The sequence below is a fragment of the Bactrocera dorsalis genome, chromosome 4 (genome assembly GCF_023373825.1).
Source record: "Bactrocera dorsalis isolate Fly_Bdor chromosome 4, ASM2337382v1, whole genome shotgun sequence".
NCBI classification, from domain to species: domain Eukaryota; kingdom Metazoa; phylum Arthropoda; class Insecta; order Diptera; family Tephritidae; genus Bactrocera; species Bactrocera dorsalis.
This window is the reverse complement of record NC_064306.1, coordinates 16,235,332-16,255,213: the sequence shown is the minus strand read 5'-3', so window position 1 is coordinate 16,255,213 and position 19,882 is coordinate 16,235,332. Positions and strand designations below refer to the sequence as shown.

Here is a 19,882-nt window from a genome sequence, read left to right as displayed (position 1 = left end):
GCCTACACATCAATTCAACTTCAGATAAATCCACGTGTTGTAGTCAAAGGGTGTGTGCCCATCCATTGTAATTTTATTAAAAAATTAAAATTCGTAATTAGAACCCTCAACCTTTAAGCACATCACTCGCAATTTTTTGCTCTAGAGTTGTTGAATAGTATAATTTTATCTTTGGGCTGGCGCAGAGTAGGATATCAATGGTAGTTAAGAAGGTTTTAAATATTATTTTTGAGAAAGGTCAAAAATTAATTTTACACCAAAAGTATATGCCAAGGAATAGCAGATTGTAGCGACTTTATATTCGAAACACAGTCCCTTAATATTATATTTGCAGTTTCCAAATTGTAGCTTGCCTCTTCCAGTTTCGGTATTTTTCTATCTATTCGTACTAAAGAATTAATTACAAAAATTTTATATTGTAAATAATATAAATTGCTTACCCATTTTCCTTTCCTAATTAAAATGTTTCCTAAATGTAAGCTAATGTTCATTTACAACTGCTTGGTATTTACTTATTATTATTAAAAAGTTGTAGATAATTGCGTCTATCTGGGAAACGCCACCAACAATGTCAGTCAGAAAATCCAACGCAGAACAACTCTTGCCAACAGGTGCTACGTCGGACTGAGTAGGCAATTGAGAAGTAAAGTCCTCTCTAGACGAACAAAAACAAAACTTCATAAGTCACTCATTATTCCCCTACCGCTATATGGTGCAGAGTCATGGACGATGACAACATCTGAGCACTCGACGTTACGAGTTTTCGAGAGAAAGGTTCTGTGAAAGATTTATGGGCATTCGATGGAACGATGAGCTGTATGAGGTATACGGAGACATTGACATAGTTCAGCGAATTAAAAGACAGCGGCTACAATGGCTAGCAGAAGCAGAGGAATAGGAAGACCTCCACTCCGTTGGAAGGACTAGATGGAGAAGGACCTGGCTTCGCTTGGAATATCCAATTGGCGCCACGTAGTGTAAAGGAAAAACGACCATGCGATTATTATTTAAATCGGCTATAATCGCGTTAGTCAGTAAAGAAGATTAAAAAATTATTATAATTAGTATTACAATAAAAAAATTTAGATATTAAAATATTTTCGTGCCTTTAAGTTGGAAAAATTAAACATTACCCTTTAACATTAATTAATATTTAGAGTTTGTGTCACTTCGCCTTCAATCGATAATGTTGCCAAGCCTGTAAGTCTTTCTTGGCACATTGTACAGGTAAGTTTTGATAAATGTAAATTAGAGGAACTGCACTCTCCACTAGATGTGGACACTGAAAATGTTAGCAACTTTCAAATTGCCATTAATTAAGAACGAATTGAACAAATATAATTCAAAACATTGAGTGGTGTAGTTTTAACAGCAATTTTCTGCCAGTTGCTTATATTCGTTGAATAAATCTGTTTCATCTATCTGCTAATCTGCTTCATGAATGAAGTATATTCGCCGCCATAGAGCTATCAGCAATAGACTAACTTGTCTACATGGACGGGCGGCCCTGATTAGAAAGCGGAGCCATGCCTATTTTTCAAAAATTTTCGGTCTACTGAAACCCCTTTCTACTGCGATATCTCATACCAAGTAAAGGTCTTGTAACTTAATGTTAAGTTTAGTTATATATTTACATCTATATTTTCGCTTAAAGCGCTTTCGTCGGATCATATATTTTCATATAAATATCTAACTACATATGTATGTATATATATCATTTAAGGCGTTAAGAAAAACCGATGGGTGTACAAAATATTAAACTCTTGGTGCAACATGTTACGAGACTATAAAAAGCATTTGCACCATTTTATGTGCGCAATCACCGTAAACGAAATAAATATAAAAAAAACCTACATCGAATGACTGCAGCGCAAATAATTGAATTTTTGTCCAAAAGGTAAAAGGGAATAGAAACACATTTTGAAGCTCCACCCTCTAACGCAAAGTAACGTTGTGTATTAATTTAGAGGTAAAAAATATGATACAATATTAACAATTTCATTGCTATTTGTGCTATTGTGACAGCGATATACTCGTACTACATATTTTATCTACATACTTATGTATGTATGTAGCATTCATTCATTCCTCACATTTTATTAGGCAGCTTATTCTCGACATAGCTTATTAATAACTAAACTTTTAGTTGTATCTCTTGCAAATATTAAATTAATTATTAATAAAATATGATTATTAAAACCGTTTTCACTTATGTGCTTTAAAAATTCGTAAAGAAATAGTTTTTTGAGACTTTAGCTATAAATAATTTCTACTTTTTGAGGTGGGAGTGTGAACATCGAATATATTTATGTAATTTAAAGAGTATAAATTAATTAATATACATGTACACACATATGTATATACTTAGAGTAATACTATACATATATACTTTGATAGATCACCTAAAGCTAAGTGAAATTAGATGAATACAAATGATAATCAATCTACTCTCTTATAATAGTTATGTTGAAATCTACTAAGAATGGGATAACTTAATAAGAACAGAGACATTCAAGGTTACTCGTACACTTAAGATATTAAAGAAGGCGTTCATAGGAGCCGAAAATTTTCAATATCTAAACTGCTGAGGAAAGTCATTTTTATACTCTTGCAACATGTTGCTACAGATTTCAATTATTTTGCTTTCAATTAGTTTTTTTTTTTATAAAAACGATGCAAAAATAAAATTAGTTTTAAATGCATTAAACATTTTCAATATCTAAACAGCTGAGGAAAGTCAATGTGCTCCCTAAGTATTTTTATAATATTGCAACATGTTGCTACAGAGTATAATAAGTTTGTTCACCTAACGGTTTTTTGTTTCACCTAAAATTAATCGAGATTTATAAAGGATTATATGTATAGGGAAGATGGAATCATGTGTTGAAGTTCACGCAAGTGAAGAAGTTCTCTGATCACCATTTACTTGAAAACGATTCTTTTATATATAGCTCAAGCAGTTCACGACTTCGGGTCTGTGACCAAGTATCCTCTGGGTAGCCTAAGAACATCCGTTTGAAGGCGAGCTCAAGTGAAAAGGCAAAACATCCACTTCACAGAGTTGTGCGCTTGGGGTTGGGACCCGCCACGTAAAAAAACCCACCCACTGAAAAATAACAACCAGCCTCGGATGAGAGACCCCCTTTTGATGACGACCAAGGCAAACGAATTAAGGACTACGATTTGAGGGCATGCACCTGGAATGTCCGGTCCCTTAATTGGGAAGGTGCCGCTGCCCAGCTGGTTGATGTCCTCGTTAGAGTGAAGGCTGACATCACCGCCGTCCAAGAAATGCGATGGACGGGACAAGGACTGAGGCGAGTAGGTGCTTGTGGCATTTACTAAAGTCTCCATATAAAGGAGCGCAAATTTGGTGTGGGATTCTTAGTGGGAGAGAGGCTCCGATGCCGAATACATTCATTCACCACGGTGGATGAACGTCTAGCCACAATCCGCATCAAAGCGAAGTTCTTCAACATATCGCTGATTTGCGCCCAAGCCACAATGGAAGAGAAGGACCATGTGACCAAAGATGCCTTCTATGAGCGCTTGAAGCGCACCTATGAGAGCTGCACTCGCAACGATATCAAAATCGTGCTTGGCGACTTTACCGCTAGGGTGAACAAGGAAGGTCAATTCAGCCCCCATGATGAAACACCCCAAAATGGGTTGAGGTTGATCGATTCGCCGGGTCCCGAAATATGGTTATCTGTAGTACTAGAAAGAAACAAGAAATTAGCACAAGAAAATTCATCAAGCCACCTGGCTGTCTGAAAAACTACCAACCAGATCGATCGTGTTGTGATGGACGGAAGATACGTCTCCAGTGTTTTGGATGTGCGTACGCTCCGAAGTCCTAACACCGACGTCGAGAAGCTGCTACACAACAGACAGCCAAACGATTTTCTACTCGACTTGCACTCCTGCTCTGGGATGGGATAGTGCTCGAAAATTGTACGAAAAGATGAGGCGACTAACAGAAGGTTTCAAGACCGGAGCATACTTTTGCAGAACCGCCAGAGGTGATCTAGTGACCGATGCCCAGAGCATACTAAAATTATGGAGGGAAAACTTCTCCAACCTGCTGAATGGCAGTGAAAATATAACGCCAGGAGAAAGCGAACCCGATTCCCCAATCGATGAGGATGGAGCACACGTTCCTTTGCCCGCCCATGAAGAAACTCGAATAGCAATTACCCGTCTGAAGAACAGCAAAGCGGCGGGGCCGATGTATTGCCGGCCGAGCTATTCAAACACGGCGGCGAAGAACTGATAAGGATCATGCATCAGCTTCTTTGCAAAATAGGGTCGGACGAAAGCATCCCCAATGATTGGAATTTATGTGTGTTCTGCGCAATCCACAAAAACGGTGACCCCACAATCTGCGCCAACTACCGTGGGATAAGCCTCTTCAACATCAAGAAAATCGACACTCGATTCTCGTCTCTTTTCATCGAATTCAAAGTTGCTTTTGACAGCACGAAGAAGCTGCCTTTATGCCGCGATATCTGAATTTGGTATCCCCGCAAAACTAATACGGCAGTGTAAAATGACGTTGATCAATACAAAAGCTCCGTAAGAATCAACACCCGCTCGATTAGTTCTGCTTTCTCCAAATTGGATAAGGAAACAAATCAATGGGGTCTGGTGGTGAACGAGGGCAAGACAAAATATCTCCTGTCATCAAACAAATAGTCGTCGCACTCGCGTCTTGGCTCTTACGTCACTGTTGACAGTCATAACTTTGAAGTCGTAGATAATTTCGTCTATCTTGTAACCAGTATAAACACAACCAACAATGTCAGCGTGGAAATCCAACGTAGAATAACTCTTGCCAACAGGTGCTACTTTGGACTGAGTAGGCAAGAAGAAGTAAAGTCATATCTCGACGAACAAAAACCAAACTCGATAAGTCACTCATTATTCCCCTCCTGCTATATAGTGCAGAGGCATGGACGATGACGACGTCTGATTAGTCGACGTTGCGAGCTTTCTAGAGAAAGATTCTGCGAAAGATTTATGGTCCTTTGCGCGTTGGCCACGGCGAATATCGCATTCGATGAAAGACGAGCTGTATGAGATGTCTACACCAGTAAAGAAGAAGACTTAATACATTAATTTGAATACTGTAACTGAATTACACAGGTTTGTAATTTTTATTTAATTTAAACACTGACTGAATAAAATAAGTTTTTGATTTATACCCGGTTTCAGAGTCCATAGTTAAGTTGTGCCCAAATAAAATCTTAGCTAAGCATTTTTGCAAACTGAGTAGTCGTTTGCGTTTAACAGCCAATGCCTAATTTCTATAAAATTGTATTATGATATACGGCAACGTTATGGGCAACATATGTTTTACAAATGTCATCTATAAAAATATGTTTGAAATATTTAAATTATAACAGACAATACATCAATTTTGCGAAGAAAGTTATGTCGAAAATGGATGAAAACCACAAAAGAACTCTGTTCAAATATCATTGAACATGCTTAAATATCTATTTATATATTAATATACATAGATACATACATATATACATAATGCATTTACATGCAATGCACATCTAATAATAATAAAAATGCATAGGACACAAATCATAAATTTGCAGAAGAGATAACACACACACACACACAGGCAATAAAAACATACACACATACACATATACACATATATTTAGTTATTTAAGATAGTTTTAAAATTTGTATATAAGCAAGAAAAATACGAAATAAAATCAGAACCAATAAATTCGCCCTAAATAAAAGTCTTGCATTGCCCCCCACCAGAGGTAAGGATTGTAAGAAACTATATTGAGGTATTAACAAACTCCGAATTTCACCGCTAGCGAGTCGGAGCACCTATTGGAACTGGTGGAAATCTAATCCGATTCCATATTTTTTCACAAAAAATAATTTCTTATTTCTTATTATTCTTCTTTGGACAAATAACTGAAAATTCGAAACAAAAACTAGATGTTACTTAAGCACTGCTGAAGTCTCCCATTTTCAGTAGTTAAGCATAACTTAAGTATGAACTGCAAAACACAATTTTTCTGTTTTATCTTAAGCACAACTTAAGTATGGACTGTGAAACCGGGCATTGGATTTTTTGTTTCTAAATAAAATATTATTATTTTTTTTCTTTTAATTTAAATATAATGACATAAAATAGCAAAAATAAAACAACAACAAACACATGCGAGAGCACATGAAAATTTTAATTAGTTCTGCTCCCATGCCGCCCCCAATTTTTTGCTACCGTTACGCCAGAGCAGCGTACAGCCCTCCATTTTTGACTGTTGCTAAGTTATAGTTTTTTACCTAACAAACCTTCGAGCAGAGCAGAACACATACCTTTATATTGTTCTGCTATGGCTCCCGTCAAAGTGAGAGCGATAGCAATAGCAAAATGAAATGCTACGAGAGTACCGTAGCCACCTGACCATCTTCACTATCTCGCTCACTATCTTTACGTAAAACGTTTAAGCCCACACATATCAGAAGATCTAAGCTGTTGTTTAGCTTGGTTTTTTTGAACCACAGCTAGCGATAAAATCAACTACATATCGCTCATTGGCTGCAAGACCGGCATAAGTCAAAAAATCGATACGCCAGAAAACGCGTTTAAAGTTTTCAACTGACTCTGACTTACACGGAAAACAGGAAATATATTCTCTTCTCAAGCGGAGCATATAAGAGGTATTCATATGAATTTTTCACTCAACATGAAGTATGATATAACGAACAATTCTGCAGCATTAACTCAAAAATTACGTTTTTTGATTTATGCCGGTCTTGCAGCAAATGAGCGATATGTTTTCGATCTACATAGCAAAATCCGTTGTATTGCAGTTGTAATGCTACTCTTATTTGTCGCAGGAAATTGGTTATCTGTTAGTGATGGTGATTGTTGCAGCTAATCTTGGGTGTGGTTTGCCGACTGTTGTTACTCGACTCTTGTAGAGCATAGGCCGGAACGGGTTGGGAAATGACACCAGCAGTGCAAGATGCATTACGGTCTAATACACGGACTGATGAACCATAAGTTGCCTGGTGGCCCTCTCATGGAATTGGAGCTGGATGAAGGTTGGGAGCGGATTTATCAAACTGGCAGTTATGCGGCCTAGTGTAGCTCTGTGGGGCCGTAGAGGTTCCTTGTTGGCCACTTGGCTGAAGTGGCGGCACATTGCGTGAATTATAAGCACGTTGCACGTTCTTAAAGGTCATCGTCGCTGTAATTCATTGACAACATGGGACCACATAACGTGGCTCCAACCCCTCCATGTGTTGCATCTAATCGAGGTGGACTTATGGTGGAGTTTTTTGGCTCATGAGCTATAGAAAAATTCTTGCGGGCCCGGGTTGGATTCAAAGCCAGCCCAGATCGAGGGAGTAAAAAGCAACCCTACTGCTAGGTGTTTCTCTGAAATTAATGATAATCTTAACTTATTATTTACCGATCCAAACAGGGTTAGGTCATCGAAATAACAACCGGGTCAACCGAACCGAAGACTTAACCGTTAGGTGGCTTGAGGGAGATTTCTCATGATTTAATGATGATATAAGGCGGTGTTACTTGAGAGAGTGCTTCTTTTTTAACTCATAATGCCAAATCACCTTTATTAGATTTTTCTCATGATCTATATATATAAAAGAAAGTCGTGTTAGTTACATCACTTATAACTCAAGAACGGCAGAACAGATTTGGCTGAAAATTGGTAGGGAGGTAGCTTAGAGCCAGGAGACGGACATAGGATACTTTTTATCTCTTTATGTCAAAATTTAATACAACTCATAAATACAAAAATTATATTTCAAATCATAAGCATTTGTTCAAAATTCATGTTTGTAGGAATCATTTCAATATTTCATTTCTTCAAAAAAAAAACAATAAAAACAACCTTACATCTTCGTCTATATAAATATGTATGTATGTAAAAATGAATCGCCAAAATGTAAGTATGTACGCTCATAACTTTAATACGACTGAACGAAATTTGATAATTCTTTTTTTAAAATATTCGTTTAGGTTCAGGGATTATTCGAATAATTGCCGGAAAACCCCTAAAAACAGTCCTTTTCTTTTTCTCATACAAACGAATGAATGTTTGTTCGTTAGTAACGCTAAGAGAACGGCTGAACCAATATTGATGAAATTTTAAGAGGTTGTTTGTTGTGGATTAAGGAAGGTTTAGAAATAAAAACATCTTATACTTTTCATGAAAAGTCGGCAAATTGGATAATTCCAAAAAGTAACTTTTTTCCATAAACATTTTTTTCAATTTCTGTTTTGTTTTTCAATATTTTGATTTGGAAATTATTTGAATAGTTCAGTCTCGATCGCTTGCTTTTTTATTCCGGCTATTCAAAAGAAAAATTATTTGTTCAATTCACAACCTGTCGTAAAGCATCGTAAAATTATAAATTTTTACACTTTTTTTTTATAATTTTACGATTTACGATGCTTTACGACAGGTTGTGAATTGAACAATTGAAAATTATTCAGTGAAAACTTTACGTGTGTTTCACACAAAGAGGTCAATTGCAGATTGAAATTTGTTACGAAGCCACCAAGAGATCGCCCTAATATCGGTCGGTGTTCTTTTTGACATCAAAGTATTGCAGCCTAAGACAAGGCAGGAAGTACTCCCAGGATGCGGTGACATATGTGCGGAATTATGGATCGCGGTCAATCAGTAAGCGATCGTCACGATGGCACAGCACGACTTTTCAAACAACAGTTACGATGTTTGATTGACTTTAGCTAGATGTACTCTGTTGAGTGGCAAAAGAGAGGTTTGCCGCACGCACATATTCTTCTTTGGATGATGGTTACACCAAATCAAATTGATGAAATCATTTCTCTGGTAATTCCTGATGTAGAGAAAGATCCAGTATTACATGAAGTGGTGGAAAGCAATATGGTTCATGGACCCTTTTCGGTTTATATGTCTAACAATAAATGCACGAAACACTATCCGCTTGCTTTTCTTTCGGAATCGCAAACTGGAAATGATGGATATCCACTCCATCGTCGTAGCTCATCAGACGACCATACAACTTAGAGTAGTGAAGTTCGTACTATATTCTCCACTGTTGTCTAATTCACATTCAAAACTCATATCAATGTTTAGTATTGCAGTTTGGTGTAATCTATAAAATACGTTTGTAAGTACGTCACCAAGGGAAGCAACATGGCGGTCAATGGTCTTAACGATACGGTCCATACGTGAACTGCAATAAAGCGCTTTGTAGGATATTTACTTTTGCAATTCATGAACGGTTTCCGATTGTTGTGTGTCTCGCAGTTAATATGGAGTTTGGCCAAAGAGTTTATTTCAGCCCAGAGAATACATTACAGCCGGTGGTAACACCGCCAACAACAAAACTAACATTGACGAGTTTTTTTCTCAACTTTCGTCAGTGATCCGCTTACGAGAACATTGCTCTATTTGAAAATACCTTGCATTCATGGCAAGACCGAACAGTAGATGCACATTCAGGTGTGTTCTCAACTAATGCATTAGGATGAATTTGCACAACCCACCCAAAAAACGATGATTGCTTCTACCTTCGGTTGCAACTGATTAATGTACGCGGCGTATTGCGTACTGTGAATGGTATGGTGTGTGCAATTACAATTGCTTGAACACGATAATCAGTGGAAACAAACGTTGGACGATGCGATAGCTACTTCGAATGCAAATGAAGATCGCACACTTTTCGCGATAATCATTTCACCATATCAGCCTTTAAATCCGCGTCAATTATGAGATACGAACAAAAATGACATTGTCGAAGACATTTTACATCGTATTCGCTAAAAATTGGAAATGGGTCAATTCCGGTTGATGCTTCCGGTGGTTTGATATCAATTCTATCTGCGGTTTATCAATTCACGAAAGATGAACTCATCACCAATCTTCGGACATTGGCCAAATTATCGTAACTATGATTCCTTAATGCACGCGCAATAATAACTGCCAAAAAATACCGATGTTTTTGACTTCAACTGAAAGATTCAAAGTCAAATTCCGGAAGACTTGCGCTCATACAAATCGACCGATCGTCTTTCCATTGAAGACGTCGCCGTGAATTATCCAGTGGAGTTTATAAATTCTTTGGAGAGGCTTGGTATGCCACCGCATCATTTGCGTCTCAAAGTTTGATCTGTCGTTATTATGTTTTGCAATCTGCAAGCGCCGAAACTATGTAATGGAACCCGACTGATTGTGACGCAGCTATCGAATACAAAGGGCTGAATGCTTGATTCAACGAATTTCTTTGAGTTCCAACGATTTGCCATTTCAGTTTCCAGCGAAAATTGCATTTGAGATGACACTCAACAGGACACAAGGATAGTCGCATAGTGTGTGCAATAAGTTTGGAAATTCTATGTTTTTCACACGGCCAGATATACGTGGCGTGCACACGAGTTGGAAAGCCATCTTTTCTGTACACCGGAACAGAAACCAAAAAATTTTGTTTATGAAGCTGCGTTACATTGAAAAAAAAAAATGAAATGATAAATTCAACTTTCTTTTCATTTCAAAACACATAATTTCACGCAAGACAACGGCTGCGGGGCCAGCTAGTTGTTAATATTCTAATAGTTTTGTGGGATTTGAATTCAGTTTTCATTCAAAACACAAATTTTTATTGTCGGGAATGTTTCAAAAATAAATTTTCAAAAACAAAGCATACATGTAAGGAAGGGCTAAGTTCTCTAGTAACCGAACATTTCATACTCTTGTATTTTGCAGGGAACAAATCCTATGCAAAAAATCAGTCAAAAACTCAAAATTTGTCTCTTAAGTGTATGGGGACTTAGGGAGTTAATTACAGTGCACTCGCGGTAACGTGAACTAATTAAAACCAAGGGAGTTCACGTTAGTGAAAATGTTCACGTTAGCGATTGTCGAAAGCTGAAATACAGCTTACTCCCTTAAGCGTCTAAGTACACTCATGTCGCTTTGATCAACCATTGCATCTCCAGCCCATTGCAATGCCTTGTTAAAGATTTCAACTGCCTCACTTGCGGCAATTTTCTTTATGGGGTCTTCGGCAATACAATCATCATCGTCACTTTCTTCAATTTCATGGATTTCGGTGGTATCATCAACACAAGGGTCATCGTTCCACTCTCGAACCATTGGCAGTGTAAACTCAACCTAAAATAGAAAAAAGTAATAATGATATCAAAGTGTGTCGTAAAACTTCTACCTGAGGACTCAAGTCCTGAAGGAGATCAACTGACATTCGCATTAAAGAGTTTATTTCTGCACTCCATTTGTCTTTCAGGATACTTAATGGAATGTTATATTCAGGGTCCTCCTCGTTTCCCATTAAACTTAAAATAGTTTTCCAACAATTGGCAAGAGTTTCTGTGCTGAAAGGGTAACAGCATCTTTCAACGTTACATTTTTCATTGATTCAAGCAAATCTAAGTTTTTTGCTGCTATTGGAGCCAACAAACTGTTTCTGTAATATAACTTCGTTATTTTAATCGCATTTTGATCCATAGTTTGGATAAGAGGGGTGACATTTGGCGGCATAAACATGGCAATTATATTTCCATCTTCAGTTTTTAATTCTGCTTCACTTGGATGAGAGGGAGCGTTGTCAATAAGTAATAGTGCCTTTAATGGTAAGTTCTTCCGCTTTAGAAACAATCTTACCTGGCCAAAAGCAAGAATTTATAATAATTATTAATTAAGCGAAAAAATTGTTTACCTGTGGCACAAAAGATTGATGGAACCAATGTTTAAAAATGGCAGACGTCATCCAGGCTGATTTCGAGTTCTTATAATCCGTAGAGCAACTAAAGTTTTTAAAGCTGTGTGGATTTTTTGCCTTACCAATTACTAAAAGTTGAAGTTTGTGTGCACCCGATGCATTTGTGCAACAGAGAAATGTTATACGCTGCTTCTCCGTCTTTGTTCCTGGAGCAGTTTTTTCATGCGATGATGCATAGGTCTTATCTGGCAAAAGCTTCCAGAATAAACCAGATTCGTCAGCATTATACAATTGGTCATTACATAACTCCATTTCCTCAATTTTATGTTTTAGTTTCACTTTAAATGGATCAACCAATTGAGGCTGCGATGAGAGTTTTTCTCCAGATACTTTAAGCAATCTAACTCCGTATCTTTTCTTAAATCTCTGAAGCCATCCGTCACTAGCATTGAATCCGGTCGCGTTTTCTTTAAGTAGGGAATGCAATTCCTTAGCCTTTTCTTTTAGCATTAATCCACTTACAGGACAATTCCTTTCGCGCATCCGGATGAACCAAAGGTATAGACTTTTTTCCATAGCTGGAAGCTCTGACGATTTTAAAGTTTTTCTTTTTCCCGGTCCTTGGTATGTATTATTCACGCATTTTAAAATGGCTTCTTTTTTCTTTTTAATACTGCATATTGTTGACCTAGCGACATTATATTTTTTTGCTAAGTTAGTCACACTTGTTCCTTTTTTCAGACTGTCTAAAATGTCTGCTTTTTCTTTTAAATGCAAACACTTCGATTTTTTAGAACTCATTCCGATTGATTGATCACTCCGCGAAAGAGAAAACCTTCAACTGAAGTAAGTCGTTGTCATATGGTAAAAATTTGCGCAAATTTTTTAATATTAAAAAATAAAATTTAATGTATTCAGTGTTGTCCGTATGTTAATAAAAAGTGTAGTGAACAAAAATTTTGTTCACGTTACTGAACTTTCTAAGTAAGTTTGTTCACGTTACAGAGTAGTCAATGTAAAAAAAAGCGTGTTCACGTTAGACGGTGTTCACGTTACCGCGAGTGCACTGTATACATTTTTGACACACGGGCATATTCGTATTAGATAAGGATTATCTGTGTGTTTCTACAATATATCTCAAAGATCGACCTATATTTTTGGCTATAAGCTGCCATCTTGATAAATTTCTTGGTGCTTAATTCTATTAATAATTAAATGAAATACGAAGTAGGCGTAGTTTTAGTCCAATTTCGGATATGCGGTGTAGGAATGCTAGAATAATGCTACCTACCAAATTTTTGTTGAAATAGGACCAGTAGATTCCAAGGTATAGGTGTTTTCGCTTAAATGTGGGCGGTGCTACACCCATCCTCAAATTTTGACACCGGCTCTTGAAAAGGCCTCCCCTATAATATCGGGTAGTAAATTGTATGTTTCTGACGCCTTTATATATTGATTTTTCGCGCTTAAGTACATTTTAGCAGTGCCGTTATATGGGGGGTGGGTGGTGTTATCCTCCGATTTCATCCATTTTTACGGTGTCAGTAGGGGTACTTAGGCGATTTGCCCAAATCTGGATGGACGGCTAGACAGGCATCCGGATTTCGAAACGTCTCGTCATCCTCATCATTTATGTACATATGTAAACAGTGAACGCTTTATTAATCGGATACTCTTTTAAGCGGATATCTCTATTAACCGTCCACATTGGCCGGACTCAAAATTCTTTGATGTTTATTAAGGACAATCTATTGAGCGGACAACTCTATTAATCGGAGAAAAGGTTGGTCCTACCAGTGTCTGCTTATGGGAGCTTTCAGTGTACATAACTCCATATGTGACCTGGTCTACGGAAAGGGGGCTTAGGTGTCAAAAAATCAATTTTCTCTTTTTAGTTGATTCGGATGGAAGATGAGATGCTTTTTTTTAATATAATCCAAAAAGTTAAAAGTTTTCGCACGTTAGCTCCCTTTTCGTAGACCAGGTCACATATACATATACTTACATATCTCAATTAGTTTTAGGTTATACAAACAACAGTTAGGTGAATGAAACTATTATACTCTGGAGTAACATGTGCCAAGAAGAATGCCATTATGAGGTCGAACATTGTTTCAAAAATGTTGATTTTGGGCTATCGATACACATCATATAATTGTATCAAAGAAATTTCCTTGTCATTGTTGTGGCCAGTCCGAAAACTAGTAGTGTGTTAGTAAAAATATATGAGCCTATTAATTTTTTAAGCAATTTCTAACACTTGTGACCTTTCAGTTGTTGACATTCTTAACATATAAAAGTAAATTAAAACGTCGAATTCTTGAAGGAATAAAAAAAGTTTATAGCTAACAGTAATGTCGAGTATTTGAATAAATTCTCTGCTTTACAGAAATTTTAAATTACTCAAAAACAGATGCAAATGAGATCAGAATTTAAAAGAGCACATTTAAAATGCACACCATTCTGGTAATGTCGAATTTATGATGGCGCGTTTTGAAAATTTGAAAGTAATTTCGAAGCATTTATGATTTAACAGTTACTTGAAGAAAATCAAAATTTTATTGTTTTTCTTATGCAGCGAAATTCCTCATAACCAAACACGCACCGTATAAGATAGCTGTCCGTATATGGGGGCGTGGCAAAAACAAGTGTCTAAAACGTTTTCTTAGAATCCGAAGCTGCAACTCAGAACTATATTCATATTGAACTAATAAAAGCGAGTCAATGTCAGCCAGGAGTGAATAAATGACAATTTCTCCATTACTTTCCGTTAAGCTACCATGAACCAATTTGTTTGCTGTGATCATTTTACGTATTGTTCCTAAAAAAAGGTCTAAAAACACCAATAATTAATAAGAATTTAAAAAAGCGGGAAACTATAAGTTGTACACTATCTTCTTGACAAATTTTGAACAAAATAATACCAAAATAGTGCCCGTGTCCGGTCATTGAAACGTACTTACATATGTGTGCTTATAGGAATTGCTTTTGTATGAAAATAATAATAGACCGTTGAGTTCATGAAATTTGTCGGGATATGGGGGATGTCCGGCTATGAGGACTATCACCCTATTTCTTATATTTTGACATTTTTAGTCTCAACTTTTACTTTAAAGTTTTGCACGTTCTTCTACGGAAAATTTAGTTAGTGAGTAAGTACTATTTAATTTATCACTTTAATAATGCTGTGTTTTGTAGAAATATGGAAAAGCAGACATACCATATCGTATATGTCCCAATTTGAAATGAACAAGCTATTGTGAATAACAATTTTAACAGTTATTGTGAATTTTTTGCACGTGATTTGAGAAGAAATTGGTTAAAAAATAAACGCGGATGACAGTTTGCAAAAGCAGCCAATATTGGTTTGGAGATTTTTTGCCAGTTTTCCGACGAATTTCTTGGGAAGCAAGAAATTGAGATTTGCCAGTTTTGTGGTTGTGGTGTTCTGTGCCGTGCTGTTGGTGATTTGGTTCTTAAATTACGAATATCTCTAAGTAGATTAAATCCAAATCTGCGTGAAATTTTAAAGAAATGGCTGCAAGATTAATTCAAAAGATTGTGAGTGACCGTGTTAGCGTTACCAATCTTTAACTGTTCCTTTATCCTTCTAACAATTTTTAAGTGTTCTTTGCTAAATTCCCTTTCGCCTACATATTTTTTCGCGCTATATTTTAGTTGAAAAGTATTGGAGTTAATACCTCTCGTTTTGGACAGGAGCGCTTGACTGATTCAACGGTCCACGTCAAGGTGCGTCCTTAGGAAAATAGTGCTTTTAAAATAACGATTCACCGAAATTGATGCAGATCAACGCTGTCAGATTTTTACATAACAGCAAATCCAGTTCCAAATTTACATCTGCCTTTATGATTACTTTTATAAAAATTTACTCTTAAGAATTCTTTATGTTTTGATATTTAATTTTAACAACTTTATAATTATTTTGAAACAATTGGTCGTTATTTTTTTTTTTTTTGCTCATCTCAATACAATTTGCAAATTGTATAACCTCTACAAGAAGCTTGTGATATGTTACCGAGGCTAGTTGCCATGAGCCCTCACCCCCGTACACAATGCTATATAGTATTGCAACGAAGCAATTCGTTCCCACTAGCCAGCTTTAAGAACGTTGCAATTCGGTGGACACAGAAAGGCGAAAAGCATATAGACAAGAAAAAATACGACAAACTGTCGATGGCAAATTATGTAACAAACGCGCGTATGCAAATAGATATTTACGATAGTATGCGGTGAAACTTTGATTGATAAAAACGTAATTAGGCATTTGTTTACTATGAAACAGCATGCTTAATTTGGCATGTAAATATTTAATTGGTGTAAATATTTACTCACAAATATTTGTCAAGTACAATAAAGCGTTAAAAAGAGAATATTAAACACAATGATTTTTTTTGAATTTTCAGGTTAGCACTGCCCCCACATCAGCTCGCGGCTTTGCATCTGGTTCCAGAAAAGTCACTTTAATTCCTGGTGATGGCATTGGCCCTGAAATCTCCGCTGCTGTGCAGAAAATTTTCACCACTGCCAATGTACCAATCGAATGGGAATCGGTGGATGTCACCCCAGTTATGGTAAGTGTATTTATAAGTTTTTAAAAAAGGTAATAAATGAAAAGGGATTATCTGTATTAGATTAAATTATTTATCTTCACAAATGGCGCAGCTAAAGCGAAATTGAACAATTTTATTCCAAAACTTATTATATATTGCAAGAACAATTTGAAAATGAGCAACGGAATAAGTTTTATTTAACAAGTTCTTAGTGTAAATATAGGTATATGAGTAAGGTATCATCAATACAGCTTCACTTTTTTATGCATTTCGAATTTTATCTATGAAATGTTTTCGTTATTACTACTTATTATCGTTTATTCCATTTTTTAACTCATACCCAATCAAAAATATACACAAATGCTTTAATTTCTAAATCGTTTTAAAATTGTCAGTGCATTTGAAAGTTTTCAATTATACATTAACGATACCTTTTTACGGTGTATGCGTTAAAGCGAAACACTTGTTTATACAAGAGGTACGAATAAATCGCTTGAACGCGAATACAATATTCGTTAAACTGTTATTATTTTGATTTATAAGGTGATAAAAATCATGTATTTATTATTTTATGGGTCTTAATTTATTATTTTTTCTAATAATATTTTTTTCTATGTGTTGTTGGTATAGTGAATGTACAAATGTAGGCGGAATTTTTTGCAATCATTAACATTTAAGTGCAATATTTTGTGATAACACTGTCTGACTTTACCAGCATGCTCGTCATCATCCAGATTTTGGCGTTTTAATTATAATAGTATTTATTTATTTATTTTTTTTTTTTGAATCAAATATACAAATTTGTACATACTTAATTAGAGGTCGAAGGTATTACGTTTTTTTAATTGATGTGCTTTATCATCAAGTGTATTATTCCGTTTAATATACGTACATATGTATGTATATTGGTGAGAGTAATTAGTTTTCGCAAAAATTATAGAGGAGAAAAAAATATATATCACCAAAACTTTCCTAGCTTAGGTAATGAGTTACTTAAATTAACTTAGACTAACATAATGAGACGAATACAATGCCAGCCAGAATTATTCTAATGTCTTAAATGAAAAAATTAAACACTTACTAGGAAATTACCTCTTAACATGATCTCTCTACTTATTAAAAGGCGAGGCAAGTTAACTTAAGATTATATCGTAGACTCGAGAAACTGAAATTTTTTAAAATGAGAATTATGATAGTGTCCAAAACACATTTCGCAAATATACATTTTTTACAAATACAAAATTTTGACATAATCACTTCTAATCATCAAAGTACCTCGGTTCAGGGCTGGCTATGCTATTTTAATTAGTTTTGTATCACTTGCCGGGATAAAAATTGTGCTCACCACCAAAGCATAGTATAAAAACTTCTGAAATACAAAGGTTTCTTAAGCTTTCTCGTTCGCAGATTTTTTTTATGAGAAGGTGATGACAATACTAAGCATCCTTAGTGGGGTTCATGTACTCCAAATCCAAAGGTTAGAGAGCTTTATAAGTACACTATAAAAAATTGTCAAACACTGTTAAAAATAAATTAAAGACAGTATTTAGTCATTTTATTTAAACATTTAGACAAAGAAATAGATAACAAAAACTGAGATATGCTGAAACTTATTTACGACGAAAATATATTTTGTAGTTATATGTATATTTTAACAAGATAATCTTAAAGCAGCTTATTTGATTAGATAACTCCTAAATATGCATATATATTTTATATCATACAGGGCCCCGATGGCAAATACGGCATTCCTCAGGCAGCTATTGATTCGGTGAATACAAATAAAATTGGCTTGAAAGGACCTTTGATGACCCCAGTTGGCAAGGGTCATCGCTCATTAAATTTGGCCTTACGTAAGGAATTCAATTTGTATGCTAATGTGCGACCCTGTCGCAGTCTGGAAGGCTACAAAACCCTTTATGACGACGTCGATGTGGTGACAATCCGTGAAAACACCGAAGGTGAATACTCCGGCATTGAGCACGAAATTGTTGATGGTGTTGTACAGAGTATAAAACTGATCACTGAGGAGGCGTCAAAACGTGTCGCCGAATATGCCTTCCAATACGCCAAGGCCAATAACAGGAAGAAGGTGACCGTAGTGCACAAAGCTAATATTATGTAAGCAGAATAAATAAATAAAAAATATATATTACTTATGTATGATTGTAAACAAATATAGGCGCATGTCTGATGGTTTGTTCTTGCGTTGCGCGCGTGATATGGCCGAAAAATACCCGGAAATTCAGTTCGAAGAACGTTACTTGGACACTGTGTGTTTGAACATGGTGCAGGATCCCAAAAAATATGATGTCTTGGTATGTATATGTACTATATGAGCAGTATTAACTCCTTCATATTAAAACACTTTCTTACGAAGTATTTAACGTAAATTTAAATTACAGGTAATGCCTAACTTGTATGGTGATATTCTTTCTGATATGTGCGCTGGTCTCGTTGGTGGATTGGGCCTGACCCCATCTGGCAACATGGGTTTGAATGGTGCACTATTCGAATCTGTATGTATTTTTTTTTACTAAAAACTCTATCAATATCCTTTTATTGAATATTTTTCACTCAGGTTCACGGTACTGCGCCTGATATTGCTGGCAAGGATTTGGCCAACCCAACCGCTTTATTGCTGTCGGCTGTTATGATGTTGAGACACATGGAGTTGAATGAACATGCTGATAAGATCCAACATGCCTGTTTCGAAGTGATCAAGGAGGGCAAACATTTGACTGGGGACTTGGGTGGCAAGGCCAAATGCTCAGAGTTTACAAATGAAATTTGTGGCAAACTGTGAAGTGAATGAATACAACTATTAGGTTGTTTGTATGCGAACGTCTTCACCGTGTCGTGTATATACGCCAATTTCTAATTGGAACACTAAATGATACCCACTGCTGCTTTACCCAACAATAACCTAAATTGATTAAAAAATTCACTAAATAAGTATGTAAAAACAAATTGCTTAAAAAAAAGTATTGTACGTTCGAATAGAAAATTTATTCACCCCTATATTATACTGTATAATATGAAAAAGTGTTGTTAAGCCCAATACTAAATAACAACAAACAAACCTTAAAATACACTTGCTATTCATGTACAATTCAGATCGTTAGTCGTCTTACTACAGAAGTATTCATTTAAAGTTTTATTTTTTCTTTGTTCTTAAATTTGCCATCAGGTATTTAGTATTTATATTACGTTTATTAGACAATATTTATTTAAAGATATTGGATTTAATTTTATGTTTTATTATCGCGCAGAGTTAAAATTGCTAATAAACTCTGATAATGATTTATTTGTCATTACTTAGCACATTCAAATCATTTATATTAATTTATTTGCCAATTGTCGATAGTCAATTGTATTTGATGATTATAATATAGGCAAAACCTAATTCTCATTTGAAAGCAGTAAGGATACCATGTTATATTTTTTTGCCAAAACAATAAACTATTAGAAAAAATGTCTGACTAAACCACCAAAAGTCATTGTGAATGCTAAAAGGTTTTGCATGTTAAGACAACTCAATAAACAGTTAATAAAAATGTAAACAGAAATAACCACTT

General features: G+C 35.7%; 2 protein-coding genes across 4 annotated transcripts; one reads left to right on the top strand and one right to left on the bottom strand.

The window, feature by feature from the left end:
• Positions 1-10,775: 10,775 nt before the first annotated feature.
• LOC125778292 (uncharacterized) lies at positions 10,776-11,439 on the bottom strand. Its single transcript, XM_049455122.1, has 2 exons — positions 11,221-11,439; positions 10,776-11,168 (listed from the first exon to the last, which is right to left on the bottom strand). The coding sequence occupies exons 1-2, from the start codon at positions 11,341-11,343 to the stop codon at positions 10,935-10,937; spliced, it is 357 nt and encodes a 118-aa protein (XP_049311079.1). The 5' UTR covers positions 11,344-11,439; the 3' UTR covers positions 10,776-10,934.
• Positions 11,440-15,108: 3,669 nt separating this feature from the next.
• Positions 15,109-19,876, top strand: LOC105222196 (probable isocitrate dehydrogenase [NAD] subunit alpha, mitochondrial). Of its 3 annotated transcripts, XM_011199415.4 has the most exons (7): positions 15,109-15,294; positions 15,412-15,483; positions 16,158-16,325; positions 18,031-18,425; positions 18,487-18,622; positions 18,710-18,823; positions 18,886-19,876. In XM_011199415.4, the coding sequence occupies exons 1-7, from the start codon at positions 15,268-15,270 to the stop codon at positions 19,108-19,110; spliced, it is 1,137 nt and encodes a 378-aa protein (XP_011197717.1). In that variant the 5' UTR covers positions 15,109-15,267; the 3' UTR covers positions 19,111-19,876. The 3 variants fall into 3 exon arrangements, with proteins under 3 accessions (XP_011197717.1, XP_011197718.1, XP_029404513.1); XM_011199416.4 differs by lacking the exon at positions 15,412-15,483 and having other exon boundaries at positions 15,110-15,294; XM_029548653.2 differs by lacking the exons at positions 15,109-15,294; positions 15,412-15,483 and adding an exon at positions 15,953-16,070.
• The last annotated feature ends 6 nt before the right edge of the window (positions 19,877-19,882 follow it).